Genomic DNA, 22,777 nt, shown 5'->3' on the forward strand with positions numbered 1-22,777 from the left:
ATGGCATCAGATGACACATTCTCAGGATGGTTGTGCCTAGTTTGCTGATATTTGTTGCTTACCGCATTCGTTTTACTAAACAGTACATTCTAAATAGTATGTAGTACAATTTGTACACAGTATGTAGTTTAGTAAGTAATAGGCAAGAGATTTCAGACATGGCTACTGCCTCAAGTGAGTAAAGAGGTGGTGAATGATTGCATAAAGTTAAGCCTGGCTAGGCTGGACTTATAGCACAGTAGTGCTCCTGACACATGAGAATTAAACTACATAAAAAGGTAGTCATAACTGATAGCAGTACGTTGAAATACACAAACCAGCAGATGCCAAGTATTGCCTGTATATTTTATTTTACGTACAGTACATATACAAAAAAACTGAAAGTGGCCAATAACATTGACCAACGAGGGCAACAGCAGACAGCCATGTTGCTCATCAAACACGGAATTTCCTGACATCCGCTTCCATCTTAATCATAAAACAGGTGAATGGAGCTAGGCACTCTCTCCTTCCCCACTCCTAAAGAGTTAACAAAAACCAAAGGGATTCAAAATGGAAAGAAAACGCATCAGGAGCTCTTGGTCGTGTTCATTGGGGCTTGCAACGGAAAACATTTTGCAACAGAAAACTAAAACAAACTATTTCTTATTGGACAGGTACAGGTAGTCCTTGCTTTTTTCTTCCGTTTGGGGCGTACTGAACTACCGACACTGGCCAGAAGTATGTGGACACCTGCTCGTCGAACATCTAATTCCAAAAACATGGGCATTAATATAGAGTTGGTCCCCCCTTTGCTGCTATAACAGCCTCCACTCTTCTGGGCTTTCTACTGGATATTGGAACATGCTTCCATTCAGCCACAAGAGCTTTAGTGAGGTCGGGCACTGATGTTGGGCGATTAGGCATGGCTCGCAGTTGGCGTTCCAATTCATCCCAAAGATGTTCGATGGGGTTGAGGTCTGGGCTTCGTGTAGGCCAGACAAGTTCTTCCACACCGATCTTGACAAACCATTTGTGTATTTACCTCGCTTTCTGCACAGGGGCATTGTCCTGCTGAAACAGGAAAGGGCCTTCCCCAAACTGTTGGTACAAAATTGGAAGCACAGAATCGTCAAGAATGCTATAGTGTTAAGATTTCCCTTCACTGGAACTAAGGGGCCTAACCATGAAAAACAGCCCCAGACCTTTATTCCTCCTCTACCAAACTTGTTGGCACTATGCATTGGGGCAGGTAGCATTCTCCTGGCATCCGCCAAACCCAGATTCGTCCATCGGACTGCCAGATGGTGAGGCGTGATTCGTCACTTCAGAGAACGCGTTTCCACTGCTCCAGAGTCCAATGTCATCAAGCTTTACACCACTCCAGCCAACGCTTGGCATTGCGATCTTAGGCTGGTGCGTGTCTCTTAGGCCATGGAAACCCATTGTTGCTTCTAGATGTTTCTACTTCACAATAACACCGCTTACAGTTGACCGGGGCAGCTCTAGCAGGGCAGAAATTTGACAAACTGACTTGTTGGAAAGGTGGCATCCTATGACGGTGCCACGTTGAAAGTCACTGAGCTCTTCAGTAAGGCCATTCTACTGTCAATGTTTGTCTATGGAGATTGCATGGTGGTGTGCTCGATTTTATACACCTGTCAGTAACGGCTGTCGCTGAAATAGCCGAATACACTAATTCCAAGAATGTCCCCATACTTTTGGCCATGTAGTATATGTCCTGACTCCCCTTCCTTCCCCCTACTTTCCAAAAGTGCTGCTTTCAACTAAGATCAATAAAGGTCGATCCTGCAGTCTCTCCATCTCCAGACATGTAGCCAGTAGTGAGCAGCCACCGATCTCTCCACACCTTCACACTCACACTCAAAGAGTTGAATTCACAGTATTCTTACAGCATTTCTGAGTGACTATAAAGCTTTAATTGATGCATAGTGTTTGACACTTTTGTCCACTCTCTCCAGTGGAAACATTTGATGGGGATAAAACTGGGGTGGGTTGAGAGAATGTACAAAGACACACCGGACACAAAAATGCAAGAATACAGTGTACACAACCACCCCTGAAAGGATCAATCTCTGGCATCCCAAACCTTTAAAAAAGTAAATCTCCAAGGCCATGGATAGTCAAAGTGGGACATTTGAACTCCCGCTGCCTGTCAGTGCTGTAACTCCAGTTAGTGTTCGGACAATGAGCTTACAGCAGGCCACAAAAGGTACAGATAAAGTGCTTTTCTTTACATGACAGAAATAATTAAGTGAGTAGAAATTAACTCTAGGATCTCTCACAAATAACCCATAGATACCACACTTCTGAAGTATTCAAACCAAAATGAAATGGAAGAGAAAAACGTTTGGAAAAAAAAATAAAAATAAACGTATAAATAACGTTACATCGACATATCCAACTAGCAATGCTGAAGAAGGCTACAAGGATGAAACACTGTATTATAGAATAAACTACAGTACTATCTCTGGATGGAACAGTTTCACATTTGGAAAGTAAAGAACTTAGAGTAAGACTTTTCACCAGCAATGTTGCGGATATACTTCCTGGTCTATTCGAAAAGAGTTGCTGGGCTTCCAATGAGGATGGCACTGGGACTGAACGGACCTGACAAGGTCCTCTGACTGGTTGTCGATGAACCGCTTCACGACCAATCGGTCGAGAGGACCGTTCACAAAAGCAGCAGTATGGAGATCTTATGGGATTGTAGAACGGTCAACTTAAATCGTTATGGATAATAAATGGTTACAGATAATAAATACATTCTGATTTGTAGTGTGTTGCTATTCAGTTCTATTGAAATATGGTTACATCTAAAAAATAAAATACAAAATTGAGGAATTGTTCCGTGTAGTCCATGAGATGCCTCAAAATTGCCCTTTCTTGCTCCCTTATCCAGTCAACAACACTCCACCTGAGCGGCCATTTTCCTCCAGCCATGTGGAGGGGGGGGGGGGGGGGGGAATGCTGTATAAATAGTGACCGTGGAAACTGCACACGCTCCCTCTCTCTCCTGGGGATAGACGACTCAAGAGCCTTAGAGTTCCGCAACCTCTGACAGAAGACCATTCTTCAGTCTTCAGACTCTACACAGAGCGAGAGAGAGAGAGAGAGAGAGAGAGAGAGAGAGAGAGAGAGAGAGAGAGAGAGAGAGAGAGAGAGAGAGAGAGAGAGAGAGAGAGAGAGAGAGAGAGAGAGAGAGAGAGAGAGAGAGAGAGAGAGAGAGAGAGAGAGAGAGAGAGAGAGAGAGGGAGAAAGAACAAACAGAGTAATGAGATTGAGCAAATAATGGCAGTACAAGTTTCCCATGGAGGGACATTCTAACTGCAGGCCTAGACTTTGCACTGGGAGAGTCGTGCATGTAGAATAGATGGATTCTTACTTCACCATTCAAGATAGAACATTTCGACGTGAATCCAAGACACCGTCTTAACTTTCAGAAGTCACGCTTGGAAAATCTCTGGACAGCTGACATGGCAAAAACTATTTCCATCATGAGTGATAGAAAGAGTGGCATTCTCAAGAGCTTCTGGTGAGCATTATGAACAGAGCTCAGTACAGGTACCTTCACAGAGCTACTGAGGCGTCGCCAGAGCAAACAGTGGTCCTGGGAGCTGTCTGGCTGCATCATATCACCCTGAGACAATATTTAACCAAGAGGTGTGTGTGTGTGTGTGTGTGTGTGTGTGATGTATGAAGGGCCTGGTGCTTGGCTACATGGGGTCTGATTCCACACAATCAACAAACGGATACCAGGGGAATAAGGGCTTGGGCTTTTGATTGATCAGGCCTAACAATGTTTTATGACAACTACGGGATAGGCAGGCTGAGACCAAATCATAAGTCCCTGGGTTCAGTCAACCAAAATCATGAAACTTAAAAAATGAACAGGTCTTGTACTTTACAACTAACTAAAGTTCGATGGTTCCCTACCCTGAAAGCATTCTATGAGCCAGGATAAACAAATGTATGGTTCAGATTTCTTTACACAGCCATTACACTTCAGCTAACTTTAGCCACCGCTAGCTAAAAATCTACCAGAATGATGGGCGCAAACGTGCACTTTTCTAAAATTTCATGACCAAATCAACTCAATGACTTGGTGGGACGTTACTGAAAAGGTGATTTGGTTGAACTCACATTGATTTATAGCTAGCCATGGCTAAAATCTGCTTAAGTTTGTAGTGGCTGTTTAAAGTAATATAATATATGCCATTTAGCAGAAGCTTTTCCCAAAACGACTTACAATCATGCGTGCGTACATTTTTTTTTACAGGCTTAGTTCGTTAGAACCTTCGTAGGAGCATCATTAAATCTCTGAGCAGTTTCCCCAAAACCATTGAAACTAAAGTTGCACTTGAAAAACACTCATTATTTATAGGGCTGGAAATTGCCAGGGACCTCACGATACGATATTATCACAATACTTAAGTGTTGATACGATATGTATTGCGATTCTCGTGATTCTACAGTGCCTTCAGACAGTATTCCTAACCCTTGACTTATTACACATTTTGTTGTGTTACAGGATGAATTAAAAATGGATTCAATCTATTTTTTTCCCCCACCCATCTACACACAATAACCCATAAATGACAAAGTGAAAACATGTTTAGATATTTTCGCAAATGTATAAAAAAGTTCAAACAGAAATATGTTTCACTGTCTCTTTGTGACCGCAGATGACAACAAAGTTGACTACCATTGTAGTCAACTACCAAAGTTGCAAATGTCTTCGCAATTGTTACAAACAAGGTAAGGACAAACAGATGCTTCAAATGAAAACAGATGAATCCATTAAAAGATAAATACAGTATATGGTACATAGGGTTGTATATTTAAATCATATTGAAACCAATTTCATGTTCAATAAATGAGTTATTTCTTTGCTAATTGTAGGCTAAGCTATTGTCTGTAATTGTTGCCTCAATATACTACTTTATGATGTGTAACAACATGTGCGCAATGATGTGCCAAATCTGTGAATTAGTGCATTATTATAGGGTAGTCTAAGCATTAGAATAAGCCGACTCAATATTAGCAGCCATATAGGCCAGGTGATAATATCGCTATTAGAGTTGATCTGTCGTCAGTATTGTGGAAGAATTCTAATGTTTATGATCCGAGAGCAGCGCTGCCTTTCTTTTGATCCTGTCAGTATTGACAGATGCGCCGACGACGGACGCACTTGGTGAGCGTTCTCTCTACGAGGCGTTTCAGGAAATGCATGTGACATCGTCGGCCGTTTTAAGAACGACGCATCGTTAAAAACACTTGTAAGCTTCAGTTCCATCCCTATCAGGAAACCGGGCCCTGCTTAGTTAGTTGTAAAAATGCCAAACATTCTTTAAGCAAATACAACCCCAAAAAACAAATTAAGAATATTTTACTATACAACATTTCCATGCCTGTATGTATGAGGTAAGCAAAAATGTAGTTTAGACATTCAAAGAGAGGGTGGGTATTTTGCCTGAACATTGCCCAACATGTATCCTTAATCCAAGGTACCGGAATAGTGTATTTAGTGAACAAACTCACAAATGGTCTGAGTGTTGTGGACTCACCTACGTTTCGCAGTGAGAGGTGAGTAGAGAGGTTATCTCGGGGCTCATGTGGCCCACGGCCTTGGCAGCTTCCACGATGGCTCGCCGGTACATCCCTTTCTTCTTGCGGTTGAATCGCGACCTGAAGAACTCCCGGAAGGGGGAGAGTTTGGCAACGGACAGCTGGGAGGTAGTGGGCGAACCGAACCAGGCCACCTTGGCCTCTGGCCACTGGGCCTCGCAGATAGACTCCTCTTTGCGGCTGCCGCTGATGCTGAGCACCCTCGCCGGCCACCAGGGGAACCCATGGATCTTCCCCCACACCACGTCTCCCACGGCCACCGCGTGGCCCTCCTCCGTCACGCACTTGGTCATGCTACGTGTGTGCAGGCGCACGGTGAGTGGCGGCACAGTCTTGCTGTCCTCTTGTGAGATCGAGGAGGACATGGAGGAAATGTGCTCGCCGGGCGCTAGGTCGCACAGCTCTGGGGACGTGCCGTCTGAGCTGAAGGATTTGGATTCGTCTAGACTGTCTGTGCTGCACACGGACAGGCTGGAGGAGTCCGCTTTCCTCTTGCGAAGGTTGATGAGCAGCGCAAGGTCACTTTGGCCTCGGTCTGCCTCCTCTCCAGAGCTCCCCGACCACAGCTCCATGGGGGTCTTCTCCCCAGAGTCCTCCGAGTGGGGCAGGGGATGAGGGACCGGGACCCTGAGGCTCTTTCTGCTCTGCCTCTCTACCAGCTCCGCATCGTAGACCGTCAGGCTGTCCTCTCCGTCCCCCAGGGTCCTCACTCGGATCTTGGGGGAGGGGAAGTCCAGGCCGGCCGTTGGGGGCCTGGGGAGCTTGAGTTTGGGAATGGACACGGTCAGGCCCGTCCTGGTGGCGTCCAGGATGTGGCGCTGTTCCTGGGTCTGGGTTAGGGTGGTGGGCTCGGGCACCTTGCCCTGTTGGCCTTTTAGGCTGTTTTGCATCAGCTGCTTAGGGCAGAAGGGCTTGACAGAGCCGTGGACCCGAGCTGGGATCTTCATGACCTCGCCCTTGCCTTGCGGAGTGCTGTATGAGATCTTGATGACCGGGCTGTGGGGAATGATGTCCACTGCAGGGAACTTTGGTTCCTCATCCCTCTTGTCCTTCCGGAGCCGCTTGCTGTCATAGCCGGTGGGGCCATTCTCCCGCCTCTTGCTGTTATCCTTGGTGGCATCTGCATCCTCTTTCCTGGCCAACTTCACAGACCCGTCTTTGGAGTCTTCATCGCTCTGTGGAGCGTTCTCCTTCCTGGAAGCCTTGGTTGTGGGCATCCCGTCCTTACTGTCCTCGTCACTATTCAGTGTGTTCTTACACTTCTCGCACAACACCTGCCGGGGGCGGAGTCTGATGGTGCTCATGGTCATCTGCCCGGGCTCTCGGGTCCGCCTCTTCTTCCTTTTAATGGTTCGTGGAGGTGGCTGAGGTACCCATTGACCATAGCTGTGGCGCACCCAAATGGGCTGAGGGAAGGGAGCTCCTTCAAAATATGGAGGGTATGGACCCTGCCCGGCAGGTACTGGTGTGGGCAGAGGGGCAGGGAGACTGGCACCTAGTGGGTCATTTTCAGGGAGCGTGTTTTCATCCTTTGGTCTATGATGTGAAGCCTGGCTGGGAGGTTTAGTAACAGGCTCCTCTCTCAGGACTTCAGGGATTTCACAACCAGGTTTCAATGCAGGGCATTCCACTGGCTTTGTTGTGATATCCGGTAGGCAGAAAAGCCCAGTCCTATAAGAAAAAGTGTGAAAGAAAATGACTTTAGTATGCTTTGTAGCTTCTGGATTATAAGATCCAATCATGATGAAGTCAAATTGTTTGCACTCAACTTTATCATTGTGGATAATGCAAGAATTTAAACTCTTTAGTTTAAGTTCCTGTTCAGGTCAAGAACATTAGCTCGACTAAATCTAAGCACAACAAATGCACTCCTCTGTCTGACCTTGTTGCAACCAAACCTCTTATGATTGCAACACTTTAGTTTGTGTAAAAGGCAGCACATTTATCACCTGTGTTGGGTTTTCTACTGGAGTGGGGGTTGGGAGACAACAAGCAAGCAGGTCGTTGTCTAGTTAGCCTATAGCCCAGGCCTACAGCCTTGCGCTTCAAACTGAAAATGCTGGAGTGTGTGTTTTCTCTGTAAATTCACATGTTCCTTTTCATGCCAGTGGACTGCAGGCGTGACGTGTCCAAGCCGGGCTTCTCTAAGGAGCCATTTGAAAAGGGAGTTGAGAGCAGCCAAGGCAGCAGCAGCAACATGGCTGTGCTCCACTCTGCTGTCAGAGACAGCAGACAAAGAGGCTACAGGATACCCAGGAGCCCCCTCCACTCCATCTGACTGAACAAAAACAACCCTGTGAATCACTCGGGACCCAGAGAGAGCCAGGAGATTCACTTGTTTTCGCATCAGTGTCTGCTGGGTGCTTGTGTGTTATGAGATTATTAATTAAAGCACATTTAGGCAGCCCGAAAGGCGTTTCCCCATGAGCGGCTATTGTCACATTTAAATAAAGAGGCCCGGCGAGGCCTGTTTCCTGTGCTTTAGAGGAGACCTTTAAAGGCCCTTCTTGAGCAACAAAATCTCAGCCATCACAATGATTGACACAGGCTGGACATAGGGTTTGTCATGGCCTGTTAACCACTGTTTCCATTTAAAATATAATGCTGTACATACACTACAACCAAATAAAGAGATCCTGCACAAAGGATACATGACATGGAAACTGGAGACACACAATTAAGGGAAATGCATTTCTATAAACCTAAAGGAAGAACTCACATTTTGACATTCACAAAGCAAAATAAGCCTGTATGCCAAACCGCTGTTCTTCGTTTAAGCTTAGATCTTTTCCACTGGGGAAGGTCAATCTCAAGGCATTTGGAGTGATCTATCACATGAACGTGTAGTTCTACATGTCTCAGTGAAGGCCTACCGATATGAAAAGCTGGTAAGATTCTTATGCTGAGATTCTGAGTCTATAAATAAATAAACCCAGTGGCATTTAAAAAAGGTGCACCCACTGCACTAGCATGTACTAGTGCAACACAAGGCCAGTACATGTGACACACACTGCGAGCCAGATAACATGCCCCATATGAATACCAATCATTCAAATAACATTGTATACCTTACCTCTATTGTTAACACCCTATACATAGGCATAAATGGGATTTCTTGCCAACATTGTGTAGTTCACCCTTTGTCAAGTACAAAGTAGGCCTATAGCATAGTTTTTCCTGGTGTCAAATTTCCTTGGAAACTCGACAATTAGTGCCATCTTTAAACAGCAAAACACAGCTGTATAATCTCTTATTTAGAGTTGCAGGTCAATCATTTATAAATAGGCCTACACTGATTGTATCATTACCTGTGGGTAACGTTGGATGACTAATGTTTAACATAGGCCTACATTACTGAAAACACAAGAACAGGAGTAGGCAAAATTAGAATGATGTGATGCCCATCACTTTGCATATCTAGTATTAAAACATGTAACCTTAATGTAATCATTACTAGATATGTAGTTATAAGAATGTATGTACAAAAGTCTAATATGAGACAGGGTGTTTCAGTAAGGCCAGCCATAGCTGGGCTACATTGTTGGCAGTCTAAATCTAGCTAACATTGAACTAGCTTGATAGTTAAGCTAACAATGAGGTAACGTTACCCACGTAGGAATAACTTTTGTTGAAATGCCCATCACGTTACTTTCACAGGGTGGTTGGCTTTATCCAGACTTCATAGTAATGATACACGTGTTTATATGTTATTAATATGTTCGCTGTAAATGTCAGCAAATCAGAGCTAACTGGCTAACGTTAACTAGCACGCTAGCTACAACCCCTTGGAGTCTATTGTATGATGGCCCATGTAGCTAGCTAGTTAGCATGCTAAATTAGCCAGCAAACATTAGCAGGCTAACTAGCTAATTAGTTTGTGATACAAGTATACAATTATTCGAATAAATAAGACTCACTTTTTGTTGCAATCGAGTAATATCCCCATGTAGCACCTTTCTTGATAGGTAAGCGTCACTACTAGTGTATCGTTAACTATTTGATCAACAGTGACAGGAATCCGAGAGCCGGCCCGCAGCTCCTCGGCCACAGCCTCCATATTTTCCGGCGTGAGGTGTCCGGCTTGGCGGTACTCGATCCCGGCCTCGGGAGCCACGATCGCCTCTGCTAAAGATGCTTCTCCCTTCTACTTTCGAGCACGGGAGGGTACACCAGGGCACGAAATGACGCCATCACCCCCCACAAGTCAATTACAACAGTTCTGCCACTGGTGACATCACACAAAGACAGAGGATAAAAATATTTTGAGGTTGCCCCTCAGTCTTGCTTGAAATTATACCATTTGGCTTTCCGTTTATTGTTGGCTCATGAAGCCACAATTTCAGAACAATAGCTATTTCATCATTATTATCTAGCTAAAAAAAATACATGTATTTAATTTAACTAGGCAAGTCAGTTAAGAACAAATTTTGATTTACACTGACATCCTAGGAAGAGTGGGTTAACTGCCTTGTTCAGGGGCAGAACGAAAGCTTTTTACCTTGTCAGCTCAGGGATTCGATCTAGCAACATGTGGGCTAATGGCCCAAAGCTTTAACCACTAGGCTACCAGCCGCCCCCGATACAACCCCCTTCCATTTTAGCATCATCTTCAGGTCATTTTCATCGTGCCATTCCAAATTACATATACTCCTACCTTCAAACTGCCCTGGCTAACATGAATCACACCCATCTTTACTGTTTGTATCCAAGCCAACTGTATCAATAAGTAACTTGCTTGACTTGGACAGGAACTCTACTGCTTGAGCTCCTGTTCCTCTTATAGAATATTAGCTCAAAAGTATTGTGGAGCTTCTGCAACAAAATATAAACAGTACCAGCACCCAAAAGGAGTACCGGAACCTATTGAAGTCAAAGTCAAGCACTGAATTTAGGCTATAGGCACATATACAGTCAGATAAATATACATGATCAATCCCTGTATAGCTGCTGTACAGTTGTAAGGACCTGAAATACAGTGACCTATTAGGCTGCTATTTAGCACTGATTGGCTTGATGGATGAGGGTTGGTTTATCTTGGAACACAAGCACTTTACACTTAACTAATGATGCGCGTGTAACAGGCTGAAATGTTTATTGATGAATGGGTATCGGATGCCATTGTGATTGAGTAAACTGTTTGTAGGGTGCTATAATTCCATACTACCCTGTCCTGTACTACTTCTTTGCATACAATGTCAATTCATTTAATCCGGCAACAATTCTAAATGGCAGTAGGTCTACACACACAAAAATACTTTCACTTGTCATAGCATCTTGGCGAGTTCTCCCCAGTAAATGCGATGAATCGATACTCAATGTCGCTCTCATGTTTCCTCTCAGCAAGTTGCGACTGCAATCTCTTGGCCTGAAACAGAAGCAAATGGAAGAAAATCACAAAGAAAGAAACACCCAGATATTCATTCAATTCCTGGGGCTGCTGTCATTAAGCACTGAAAATGACTTGACTGGTTACTTGATATACAGTGGAATAGTAACGTACTTCCTCCATGTCCTGCCTTGCAGCTTCTGTCTCCTCTTGGGCAGTGCCACTGGGCCTCCTGCGCCTCTCCTGGATCATCTGAACATGGCTCCTGATCCGCTGCTCTAACTCACGGTCGCGGGCTGCCCTGGGGTCACACAGGTCAAGGGTAAAATGAACCACCATTCCACAAACTAAAGATTCTCTTAGTTACATACCGCTGTGGGTGCTGCATGTTGTTTGTGGTGGAGGAGTAGCTGGCTAGCAACAGACTACAGAGACCAGTTGCTCGGAGTCCGGACCTGTCTGACCCTGTCCCTAATCAAGACTCCTGATGCTTTCACCAGGCTGTGACTGACCAATGCTCTCTCCACATATACATTTATCACACGATTTCACGCGATTGATTGATTGATTGATTTATTTCGATGGACTGTAAAATAACAATAGCGAGGCTATGTACAGGGGGTACCGGTAGAGTCAATGTGCAGGGGCACCGGTTAGTCCCGTAACAGTACTGGACAACAGAAAAAAGTAATTAATTAAAACAATCAGCTGAACCAAAGTATTTGACAGAGGGGACAAAATATATGCTTTGAACAAAAGAGATGTCTGTAAAAAACCCTCTTTCCACTAAATGTCTCTGAACATTTTTGATTGATCTGCCATTGCTTCCTTTGGTGGCTACTGTTAGTAGATTAGCTGCAACAGTGTATCCATTGATTGACACATCATAGCTACATCATACCTGGCTTCCTTGTGTTCCTTCTGGGACTGGAACGATCTCTGTCTCTGGAGCCTCTTTGGTGGGGGGTTGTGGGTCTTGACCTCACCACTTTCAACAACACTACACAGAGACTCTGTGGCATATGGAGCGTTTATCGGTACCTGTAACAAAAAAATACATTCATTTCTATAGAAAGCTAGTCTTTTCTTCATATAACCAAAACTGTGAATTTACAGAAAGTTAAGGATGGATGATAGACCTATCAGTGACACAGATTGACTACTACTATCCTGGCACATTGCTGAAGCGGTCAGATATTAGATATACAGCTATGGGTTGCTCTTTTCTTTTGAGGATCTGAGGGTCCATGCCAAATCTTTTCACCCTCATGAGGTGGAAGAGGCGTTCTCGTGCCATCTTCACGACTATGTTGGTATGTGTGGACCATGATTTTTTATTTTATTTTTATTTAACCTTTATTTAACTAGGCAAGTCAGTTAAGAACAAATTCTTATTTTACAATGATGGCCTGATAATTCCTTAGTGATGTGGTCACCAAGGAACTTGAAGCTCTAGACCCGCTCCACTACAGCCCCGTCGATGCGGATGGGGGCGTACTCAGCTCTCTGTTTCCTGTAGTCCATGATCAGTTCCTTTGTCTCACTGACGTTGAGGGAGAGGTTGTTGTCCGTCTCTGACCTCCTCCCTATACGTCGTCTCATCGTTGTCGGTGATCAGGCGTACCACCGTCGTGTCGTCTGCAAACTTAATGATGGTGTTGGAGTTGTGTGCGGCCACGCAGTCTTGTCTGCTGCTGTGTATCTGACTGTGTGTGTGTGCGCTAGCGTTCTGTGGAAGGGTTATGTTTACCAGCTGTGGTGCAGCCTCACTGGGGACATCTGACTGCAGGATGACTGACTCGGCACACTGGAGGCACAGTGATCCATCGTTAGCTAGGCCTGTCGCTGCCCCTGACCTGGACAGCCTCAGCTGAGTGTCTGCGCAGCCTGACGCTATCTTTTTCAACGTCTGCTCACCCAGAATGAAAACAAGGACTCCAGTCAGTCTTTCTCTTTCTACTCTAACTTCTCCCAGACAGTTTCCTTATGACAAGAACAGAACTGAATGCATTTTTATAATTCAAATGTTCTCCCTTTCCAATGACTGTGAAAGCCTTTCCTCAGGCTGGTGTTATGCTGCCCTCCTCTGGTCATTGGAAAGGGAGAAAATTTGAATCAGAAAAATGCTTTCAGTTCTGTGAGTGAACAAAATAGTGTATTCCAAAAATAGAATGGGAGTGAAAGCAGACATACAGAACAGACATACCTCTTCTCTTCTATGTCGCTCACGCCTTTCCTGCTTGTGCTCTAAGATTTTCCTCTCCTGCATGACCCTAGCATGAGTACGCCATTCCTTGAGGAGCTCTTGGTCTCTAAGTGGAAAAGAAAGGCAGGGCCATATCAAGCACTGTGAGGAATTCATTACCCTATAAACACTGATCTAAGTTTGGTTTTATTTTGTTTAGGTTAGGATTGGGGTAGGATAAACTCATCTTAGACCTTGCTGGATTTCTTTACCTACCCCTTATTGGCATTGGTTTTTGCAGACACATAATATTGATCCCTCCCTTTCTGGGACTTCATCAAATGCCAATTTGAGACAATACACCCCTGCTTTCTGAAACTGCAAGTAGAGAGACAATTCTCTCTCACCCCTGGTATAACATAGTTGGCAACTAAATACGGTATGTAATTCATGTGATTCAAAAGGCCACAAACGCAGTAGGGAGTCAGAGGTATAGCTTACTGATGTGAGATAATTCTGTTGGGTTCTATAAAAATCCAACAGTATTAACTTACGTACTTCCTCCTTTGTTCAAGAATTGCTTGTTTTTCTTTAAGCTCTTTCATTGCAGCCAATCTTCTCTCCTCTGACCTCTTCCAGTACTGCATGTCAAAGGGAGGGAGCTCAGGAAATATATTTCCCCTGGTAATCTCTTTCTTTCTGAGAAAGAAATCGAAATAAAATGTTTTATTTTTTTTATTGCTCTCAGAAGGACCGTGTCCCTACAGAGCCTGGGAGATTTTATCACTAGGCCTCCTCCTCAGAGGCTGTCATGAAAATATTCTTAAACTGTCCATGCATTATTTTCCATCTCAATAGCCTATTCGTCTACAGTGGCTCCCTCTCTTTTCACCTTTCCTTCACGGCATTTAATTCCTCAGAGAAAGAATCCACCATATTGCTTTCACCTATCATTGCTAGCCTCGTAAACCATACTGTCCTGAGTATAGTGGCATGTCTGGTTGAAGAGTTTGGCAGTTCAAATAAGGAGAGGACACCATAGACTACTGAGTTTCCCCTTGATCTGCAGTTACCAGACACCTGTCAATTCTCCCAAAACTTTACCAGAGGTTGAACCTTTTTGACTTGACCTTTTAATGACGGGCAGAGGGTATGTCTTGTGGCCTCTATCACCCTCTGCTGCTCTAGGGAGGCGTGAAATAGGGAGGGCATAGCCAAACTCAGCTCTGTCCATTTGGCTCATCTTCTGCCTCAGCTCTCTGAACCTCTGCAGCTCATCTTCATCCACCACCTCTTCACAAAGGTCCAAACTGGACTTCACAAGCTCTGTCAACTGTAGCTTCTCCACTGGGGGCATGTCTGCAACCAAAACATCAACAAGAACTTTCCATGAAAATGATTATGGTAGCAAAATAATACATTTCTGTCACTTCCTATATAAACAATTGTCCTCTTTTGGATCTTTTGCATCTATGCTGAAAAAAAACATTTTAGTGAATACTAGATGTAAAGTTGAAGCTGTAATGAGCCCATAGTAAGCATGTCCCCTCATTCATTAAATAACATGATGAAATCTGGTGTGACATGATCTGAATGCCGGCATATTGCCCTGCCAGTGACAACATAATATCAATCAAGATGAAATTACCTTTCCAGAGAGACAGTGAGCCTTGATCCTCTTTTTTAATAACATAAATATATAAAGATATAACAGGGCACCTTTGTTCTAGGTGTAGGCTTTCTGCTGAGGGGTGCCTTGGCTAGTCATGCTGATTACCCATAGGCACTACTAGACAGTGGTTGATGACAAACCACCTCTGTTAGAAGCCCACTGGTTATCGATCATTTTAATCGGGCTAAAAATATTACTGGGTAGAGCTGCACAAAAAAGTCTGCCTGCTGCATGCACCGTCTCCAAGGGAACAGAAGTCACACCACTGAAGTGGAACAAGGGCAAGGAGCTATTTTGGTGGCCAGCCTTTCTTATACAATCGAACAGATGGCGGTGGGCGTGTTCAGAAGGGCGGACACCACACAAACACCTTGCCGTCACATTGTTCAACTTCATCAGGTGACATTACAGTTATCGTTATCATTCACCTGGAAGAGAGTTCCGCACACTAACCGGTCGTTCGGCCATGGCACTCCGTAGGTACTGTAGGATGCATTGGAGGCCCTGCCCCACAACCTCTTGAGGTGGAAACGTGATGGGGCAATGCCTCAAACTCAGGGCCTTGAGAGTAATCACGTTACCTGAGAAGTACAAACACATATGTCAGAAAATGTAATGCAGTTCACAGCTGGAGTTGGGTCACTGAAGAATAAGCTGGGGAAAAAATAACATGTCCCACCCACTCCTCCAGTAATGGAAATTAAGTCCAAGCATCCTGAGAGGGACATGCAGCCTATCCCAAAATACTGTCAAAGTCACTGAATACTGTTGATGAAATGCAATGATGTTCTTGTGTAAAGGATAACGGAAACAAGGTGACAGAGTTCAACTCACCCAGTTCCAGTGGAAGCTCTGTGATAGGATTCCCTTCTAGCAGCAACGTTTTCAGACATCTGCATCAACCAATTAATACATGAATCCATTAAAATCCACAGCACATCTACAAATATTTTGGTTGAAAAGCCCATAAAATACCTGTGTAGACCAATTTTCGCAGGAAGGGACGTGATTTGGTTATTTCTGAGATCTAACCACACCAAGTTTGACAAACTGGTGAACAGCATATCCGGAAGCCTGGATATTTCATTACCTTCAAGATACAAATTCTTAAAACAACAGCAAGATAGTTAGAGAGGATACAGTTAGTTCTGAATAACAAAGCATATTCTTGAAAATAATAGCATCAGAATAATCTGCTTGGCCTACCTTTAAAGTAGTATCCTTCAAAATGCAATCCACAACATATTTTAAGTTTCTTCTGCTGAAATTTAGCGTGTCAGATGTGACATCTTCAGTTATCTGTATAGGTCCAACACACTCTGGTTGAATGTGTGGGGTATGTGTTTTAACAGCATTATCACCACAATCAAGGCTTAAATGAAGGTCAGTCATTTCCTTTCCTAAGGAAGACATTGCTGCTGTGCTGTGAGATTTGGTCGGTTAATAAGCAGTTGTATCCTTCAGCCCGTCATCAAAGTGCCATCTTGAAACCAGATTGTCAACGCCCATGATGGCTAGAGGGAGAAACAAGAAAATATGTCAGACATGAAACTCATCTTACAGTTAAATACAGTGACAGTCAAATTAATGTCCTGGCCCTTTGGGAGAAATGGATCATTAAATGTGTAAAAACTCTCGACCAGATATTGATGTAACGTTAACCGGCATAGACACCTCATTGTTGGATACAACTAAAATTGAACTCATGATACTGAAATGTGAACAACTGTTAGCTATAGCTATGTTAGCTACTTTGACCACATGGAATATTTCTGACATGCAACATTTTAAACGTAGGCTAACGTTAGTTAGCTTATGCATTTAGCGTTACCATAACTGTTAGCTCGCTAACGCGTTAGATATGCAAACCCAACACATTTGGTGAATATATTGTACAACGCGTCATTCATCATCCTAAACCAAGCAATCACTAAAATGTATAAGAACGTATGAATTACAGGATTATCAACAAGCTGAAGTAAATACATTCAACTTTTGTAGAGGCATTAGCTAGGTAGTTTATTTACCTAGCTAGCTAGTAGTTAGCCAGCTAGTCGTGTGATCAGCTATTACCATGGTAACCGTTGTGGCAGGACAACATCAACTACAGGGCGTATCAATAATCAAACAGTGCGTACAATTGGCATGTGACGCAATTAACAAGTCTTCAGCATCATTGGCCAAGAGAGGGACCGTTTTTGTTGACTTTTAGGTTGACAGACAAACCAAAAGTAAAAACAAAAAACACCTTTTTTACATGAGGAAAGGAACGAAAATCAAATTATTTATAGTATTATTATAATGTCACATTAAGTATCATCCACTCCGTGCCTAACTAGCATCAGTTTCCTACAGAAATCTAGACATATCCCATTCCCACTGTATGCCATGATGAAGCATGAAGTGTAATCTCACATCTGTTAATGATGTAGCCTATTCTAAGGTCAGGGAAGTAAAGTGTTAACCCCATTTTCAATGATCTGGCGCCACCCTTTTCCTAATTAGATTCGCATTTTCGCAATGACCGTATCCAGTTAGAGAATATACAGCAGCACTTCCTATAATATTGAAAATGTTCTTAAGGTCTAGCCGCTAGCACGAGAGCTGCAGAGAGGCTGGGTTCTTGACATGCATGACAGTGAGACTCAACGTCGACTAGAGAACTGTCACACACGGCTCCGCGAACATAAGTCAGTTGAGGACGGAAGAGAAAAATAGGAAAGCAGATTGTTTTTCTTTTTAAAACAGAATTGAGGCTCACTATCCGATCTAATCTCTCGTATTTATTGTTTTAGTGAGGCAAAGTCGCAGTGCGTAAATGCGATAATTTTTTGTTGTTGAGAAACAACAGAGGGAGCGATGCATTTGTTCAACGTGTCCAACACACAGCTGTAGTTTTTTTTTTTTTACGGGCGAGGAATGCTATCTGAGCTCGCGCATCAATGTTTCACTGGGGCAAGTGGAAGAAGAGGATGGGCGCCAATAGTTCTTCTAAGAGACCGGTCTACGATGAAAAGGAAGATGGTAAGAAAACACGAACTATTGCTATTCGTTTGAGTTCATGGTGAACTATAGTGCAACATTGTAGCGCCACTCAAATTGCACGTGAGTCAAAGTTACAGTGTAGCCTCTGAAGGCTACATTCATTGGATCAAGCAATTTCATCACTATGTTGCCTACTGCTTGCACAATAGGTGACGATGAGCATTCTAGGCTAAACTCGTTCCACCTCTAGAATTTTGGAGGAAATATTTCTAAAATGATAGCCTCCTCAAGCAAGGTCTTGCTTGCAGCCTAGATATGAAAGAAGAGGGGTGGGGGGGGGGGGGGGGGGGTGGTGTTCAACTTTAGATTGGACAGTGAAACAAAATGTAAAATGTAGGCCATACATAGTCTAGCAACTAACACCGTATTTCACACCTGTTTTTTCCAAGCTATGCCAATGTAATGTTTGTTGTTGTTGTTCTTTATGACAAGAAAACAACTGTTCCAGAAAGATGACGCTGAAATATTGGTTGCAATCTATTTATTCTCTAGATCAATCAAGTGGTTACAGTGTCGTAAAGCCATTATCATTACATTGTGGGGATTACATACAATGCAGAAGTCTCATTATTAAATTATTTTCTTGTTATTCTTCAGCCTTTCCAGAAATAACATTTTCCCTATCATTCTCTGTAAAAAATAAGATAGTGTTGGCTGAATGCAAAGAAATATGAGCATGTGAAGTTGTTATTTTTTTGTCATTTAGCAGACACTCTTATCCAGAGTGACTTACAGTAAGTGCAGTTTTCATACTTTTTTTATACTGATCCCTCATGGGAATTGAACCCACAACCCTGGCATTGCATACGCCATGCTATACCAACTGAGCTACACAGGACTGAATAATAACAATAATTGAAGAATTAAGACAAGAAGAGTGGCACGCATGAAAGTAAGGCTAATTTATGGCTGTTAGTGTAAAGGAGAGTAAGCCTATTGGAGCTTAACCAAATATACCTTGCTTTGAATCATCAATACCCCTTAATGAGCTAAAATACTAATATTGCCAATGAGTTTTCTAAAATGACAGAGCCTACTAAATGAGTTCCGTTCACTACAGAGTTGAGGTCATACGATAAGGGGTGGGGGAGAAATTCTACGGTAACAGAATCACGCTGAGACTCAGATTTTTCACTTTAAAATGTATGCCAAACAGAAACCATTGATTTCAAAGTTAAACAAACTATAAAACCATATGAACAAGGACTACTTTGAACAATTTACACAGAACATTTCACAAAAACACATTTACTGGATGATCTGTGCGGATGCAAAGTTTGGTAACAGAATTACGGTAAAATCTCCCTCCGTTTAAAAAAAAAAAGATGAAGATGTTTGCAGAAAGATTGGGGTGTCAGCTCTGACATGACACCTTAAGTTTGAAAAAATCTATTTTGGTTATTGAACTACAGTAAGTGAAGTGGATTTACACCCGGTAACATAATTACATCATAGGTCCCTGATCTGTACTCCACAGAAATGCGTAATTATGGATATAAATGTCATTCTTTTCGTGGTGATGTGTCCTGAATATGCAATATACAAACCGGATCAAATCTGAACCAACCATAGATGTCTATGTTTCATAAGTTTGGACATCACAGTAGAGGTGGCAGGTAGCCGGTAGTCTAGCAGTTAAGAGCGTTGGGATAGTAACCGAAAGGTCGCTGGTTCGAATCCCAGAGCTGACTAGGTGAAAAAAATATGTTGATGTGCCTTAAAGCAAAGCACTTAACCCTAATTGCTCCTGTAAGTTGCTTTGGATAAGAGTGTCTGGTAGGTGTAGAGCACATCAAACTAGAGTACTGAACTCTACTTTTCTTCACTGTGCTGTCCAAACTCGACGTGTGTATAGATGTTGAAATCAAAAAACAATGTCTGTGGATGTTGAAATCAAGGACATGGTGGACTGACCAAATTTCAACTGCTTTTCAATGTCCATGGACGTTTGGTGCAGGTCGGTGCTCAGTGGGTGTGGATGCTTGTTACAGTAAATGGAAAGAGAGGAGGGGTAACATTAACTGGAGAGAGGTTGTCCAGACTGTTTTCACACTCATTTTGACCACCAGATGACAGAAAGAAAACAGTTATGAGCTGAACATAACAGTATGCCAGTGGAAGGGAGGACAGCAGGTGACCAAACTGTGGTTTGTGACTACTATGATTTCCCATTGTAGCCAATTCAATTGCAGTAATCCCATTACAGATTTTTCGGTAATTCTGTTTAGGAGTTTGATCACTTAAGTCATAAACAAAAATGTATATCAGTAAAAACATTATAACTAATTGGTAGGTTTACCTTTACTTTTTACTTCTGTGAACTTTTATTATCGTCCCTCATGAGGTATATATGGGTTTTTGGTAACAGAATTATATGGCACAAGGAAATATTTCTTAAACTTAATTTAATTCAAGTAATTTCTCAAATGGAATATATGTGTTGATATTATTTTGCAGGGGTCTTTACTTCAACATTATTGTGTTTTTTGAAGTATTTCTAATACATTTTTAAGACTTTTTCTGCTAGATGTTTTCTAAGACCATTTGCATCTGTTTGACCAGAAATCAAAGCCATTACTTATGCCTAATTTGTAAGATGGAAAATTATTAAAACATTTATCTATGCCTTTTCTTCTCCAAAATATGGACTCTTAGCTTTCATTTGACACCCAATTTGACATGCGCCTATGAACACGTTGCTGCTCATGGGTCCTTTACATGGAAATGCCCTTTGGCTACAAGGGTTACCCATTTAGAAGCTACATTTTGTCCATAATGTTAAAATGGTACTTTTTAATGCATCAACAGACATCAGTGAAAATTATGTAAAAGTAATGGAAAGTGCAAGGTTCACTGCTTCCCATTACAATCTTTGTTGTTTTTGTCAGTGTTCATTTTCATATGGAGCTGTGTACAGTTTGTCAAATTCAAAGTTATAGAGGAGGTTCTGTTTCCAGAGGAAAGAGGGAGGCAGTTATAAGTTTGTTTTTGTCCCCCCTTCACTTTTGATTACCGGAGGAGCCTTGAGGCTCAAGGCTGGCATGGAAGAAATGGGGAGGAGACGACATATATTCTCAATTTTAAAGTCTTATATCATTTCTATGGGCCGGGGTGATTGCTTCGCATTCTATAACATACATTTTTTTTTCCTTCTGAATCACAAGTTACATGAATACCTAATTACTTCAGTTACAACCCCGCCTCCACTCCACCTCACCCAGAACGAGCATGCTGTGTATGTTCATCACCTTCCCCATTATCATTATGCGTAGATGCACATACATTAAGTAAATGTTATGCCGTGGTGCAAGGGGGCGGTTGATAGAATTTCTTTCACATCGTGAACATTTGAGGGCATTAATTCAAGACTGTGTTTGCAGAGAGCGCGAGAGAGACTTTGTCAGTCCCAGTTTAGCCTCACCTTGAAGTGTTTTTCCATTTTATTTTCAGGACATCCAGTGTTACAAGAACAACACAAAATGATTTGACGTATACAGTTGCATTCATGAGTTTTATTGACAAATGTCCGCCAAGCAAAAACCTGATAATAAGAATGCTGTAAGTACAGAAATTGTTAGCTCAGTGGGACATGAATATCCAACTAGTCAGCGACAACTGTGTGACAGCAACTTTGTGAGCTTATTACAGTATTATAGACACTATGTCCTGGGATTTACATTTACATTTACATTTTAGTCATTTAGCAGACGCTCTTATCCAGAGCGACTTACAGTAGTGAATGCATACATTTCATACATTATTTTTTTTTCTGTGCTGGCCCCCCATGGGAATCGAACCCACAACCCTGGTGTTGCAAACACCATGCTCTACCAACTGAGCTACAGGGAAGGCTGATCTTCTATGTAGAAGAATCTCTTACCTTCTAACGACACTTGTGTCGCTCTAGCTCTGCCCGCGTCAATCACACAGACTAATGGTGCAGAAGAAATAGACTAATCCAATGCAACAACCCAGCAGTCTGTAGCTCAAACACACAATGTTAAAAAGGGGTTAGAAGTCCAAAACGTGCCAGCATCACGGTGGGGCTGTTGGAGTTTTAATGCGTTATCCATCGACGTATCTGATCTCTACACATTAAAACGGTAGTGATGACATGCCATTCAGTCGATTGTATGGAAGTTGCTGAGTTGGTTTCATGTCAGGAGCATCCACTAAGTGTTTTGTATCTTTCTGCCTGGGTCTCTAAGGAACAGTATCTCTTGGCATATTGGAAAACTGCATATGGCCTACATCAGGCAGTAATATTAGAGCGTTCCTTGCCTACAAAGGTCTCGACCATAATCGAGTATTCAGATTGATGTCCAAGAGAAGCGGCCAGAGGGCTATTTTAGTAGATTTTTTGATTTATAGCGAGGAAATAAGGGAGAGCCTATAGGATTGAATGAGGCACTCCTTGCATGGCTGTTGTGCATTGCATTATTTCTCAGAACTACTTAGAGCTAGTGTCGTATAAACTAGTGTCGTATAAACAGACCGTCATATGGCTGGATCCCACTGCAACACTCAAGCCTTTCTTTACAAAGGTCATGCAAACACTAGCTGGATGAAAGTGTTGAAGCATGAGCAAAGGTAAGTCCCAAGAGAAAGAAGCACTTTGCTTTGACAAAACCTCACCTTACCACTGCAGTAATGCACCGTGTGCGTAATGCGCTCAATGTAGTGTGTGCAAGTTTGTGACTCATGTATGTGCGTTCCATGAGCATGAGGCTTTGAAGAACAAAACAGCGGGGCAGACATGGAGAAAGATGGAGAGATGACAGATTGCATGGAATATGGAGTCCCAGTTTTCTATCATCTTCAGCATTAGTCTCTCAATTTCTCTCTCTCTCTCTCTCGCTCTCTCTCTCCATCTATTAAACAGAGCGGTAGCCCTGTGCCTGCAGCTTTTAGCCTCTTACTA

The 22,777-nt window shown here is 42.8% G+C and overlaps 3 protein-coding genes across 11 annotated transcripts in view; 1 reads left to right on the forward strand and 2 right to left on the reverse strand.

The window, feature by feature from the left end:
• Positions 1–331: 331 nt before the first annotated feature.
• On the reverse strand, positions 332–10,569 carry LOC106576773 (PWWP domain-containing protein 2B). Of its 4 annotated transcripts, XM_045700746.2 has the most exons (4): positions 10,127–10,569; positions 9,546–9,853; positions 5,572–7,299; positions 332–3,089 (listed from the first exon to the last, which is right to left on the reverse strand). In XM_045700746.2, exons 2-4 carry the CDS (start codon positions 9,683–9,685, stop codon positions 3,083–3,085), a joined length of 1,875 nt encoding a protein of 624 aa, XP_045556702.1. In that variant the 5' UTR covers positions 9,686–9,853; positions 10,127–10,569; the 3' UTR covers positions 332–3,082. The 4 variants fall into 4 exon arrangements, with proteins under 4 accessions (XP_045556702.1, XP_014009634.1, XP_082820839.1 ...); XM_014154159.3 differs by lacking the exon at positions 9,546–9,853; XM_082964713.1 differs by having other exon boundaries at positions 9,546–10,569.
• Positions 10,570–10,705: 136 nt separating this feature from the next.
• Positions 10,706–16,935, reverse strand: LOC106576774 (leucine-rich repeat-containing protein 27). Of its 6 annotated transcripts, none has more exons than XM_014154160.3 (13): positions 16,839–16,935; positions 16,018–16,325; positions 15,787–15,917; positions 15,646–15,704; positions 15,240–15,392; positions 14,270–14,498; positions 13,698–13,838; positions 13,416–13,517; positions 13,161–13,266; positions 12,705–12,863; positions 11,856–11,995; positions 11,129–11,255; positions 10,706–10,993 (listed from the first exon to the last, which is right to left on the reverse strand). In XM_014154160.3, the coding sequence occupies exons 2-13, from the start codon at positions 16,222–16,224 to the stop codon at positions 10,886–10,888; spliced, it is 1,662 nt and encodes a 553-aa protein (XP_014009635.2). In that variant the 5' UTR covers positions 16,225–16,325; positions 16,839–16,935; the 3' UTR covers positions 10,706–10,885. The 6 variants fall into 6 exon arrangements, with proteins under 6 accessions (XP_014009635.2, XP_014009636.2, XP_014009640.2 ...); XM_014154161.3 differs by having other exon boundaries at positions 16,885–16,931; XM_014154165.3 differs by lacking the exon at positions 13,416–13,517.
• Positions 16,936–17,175: 240 nt separating this feature from the next.
• LOC106576771 (serine/threonine-protein kinase 32C) overlaps positions 17,176–22,777 on the forward strand; it is a 156,308-nt gene continuing 150,706 nt past the window's right edge. The window contains exon 1 of the mRNA XM_014154152.3: positions 17,176–17,835. Coding sequence (XP_014009627.1) covers positions 17,754–17,835 — 82 coding nt within the window. The 5' untranslated portion in view covers positions 17,176–17,753. The remainder of the gene's footprint in view (positions 17,836–22,777) is intronic.

The sequence above is a fragment of the Salmo salar genome, chromosome 18 (assembly GCF_965601325.2).
Source record: "Salmo salar chromosome 18, fSalSal1, whole genome shotgun sequence".
Taxonomy (NCBI): domain Eukaryota; kingdom Metazoa; phylum Chordata; class Actinopteri; order Salmoniformes; family Salmonidae; genus Salmo; species Salmo salar.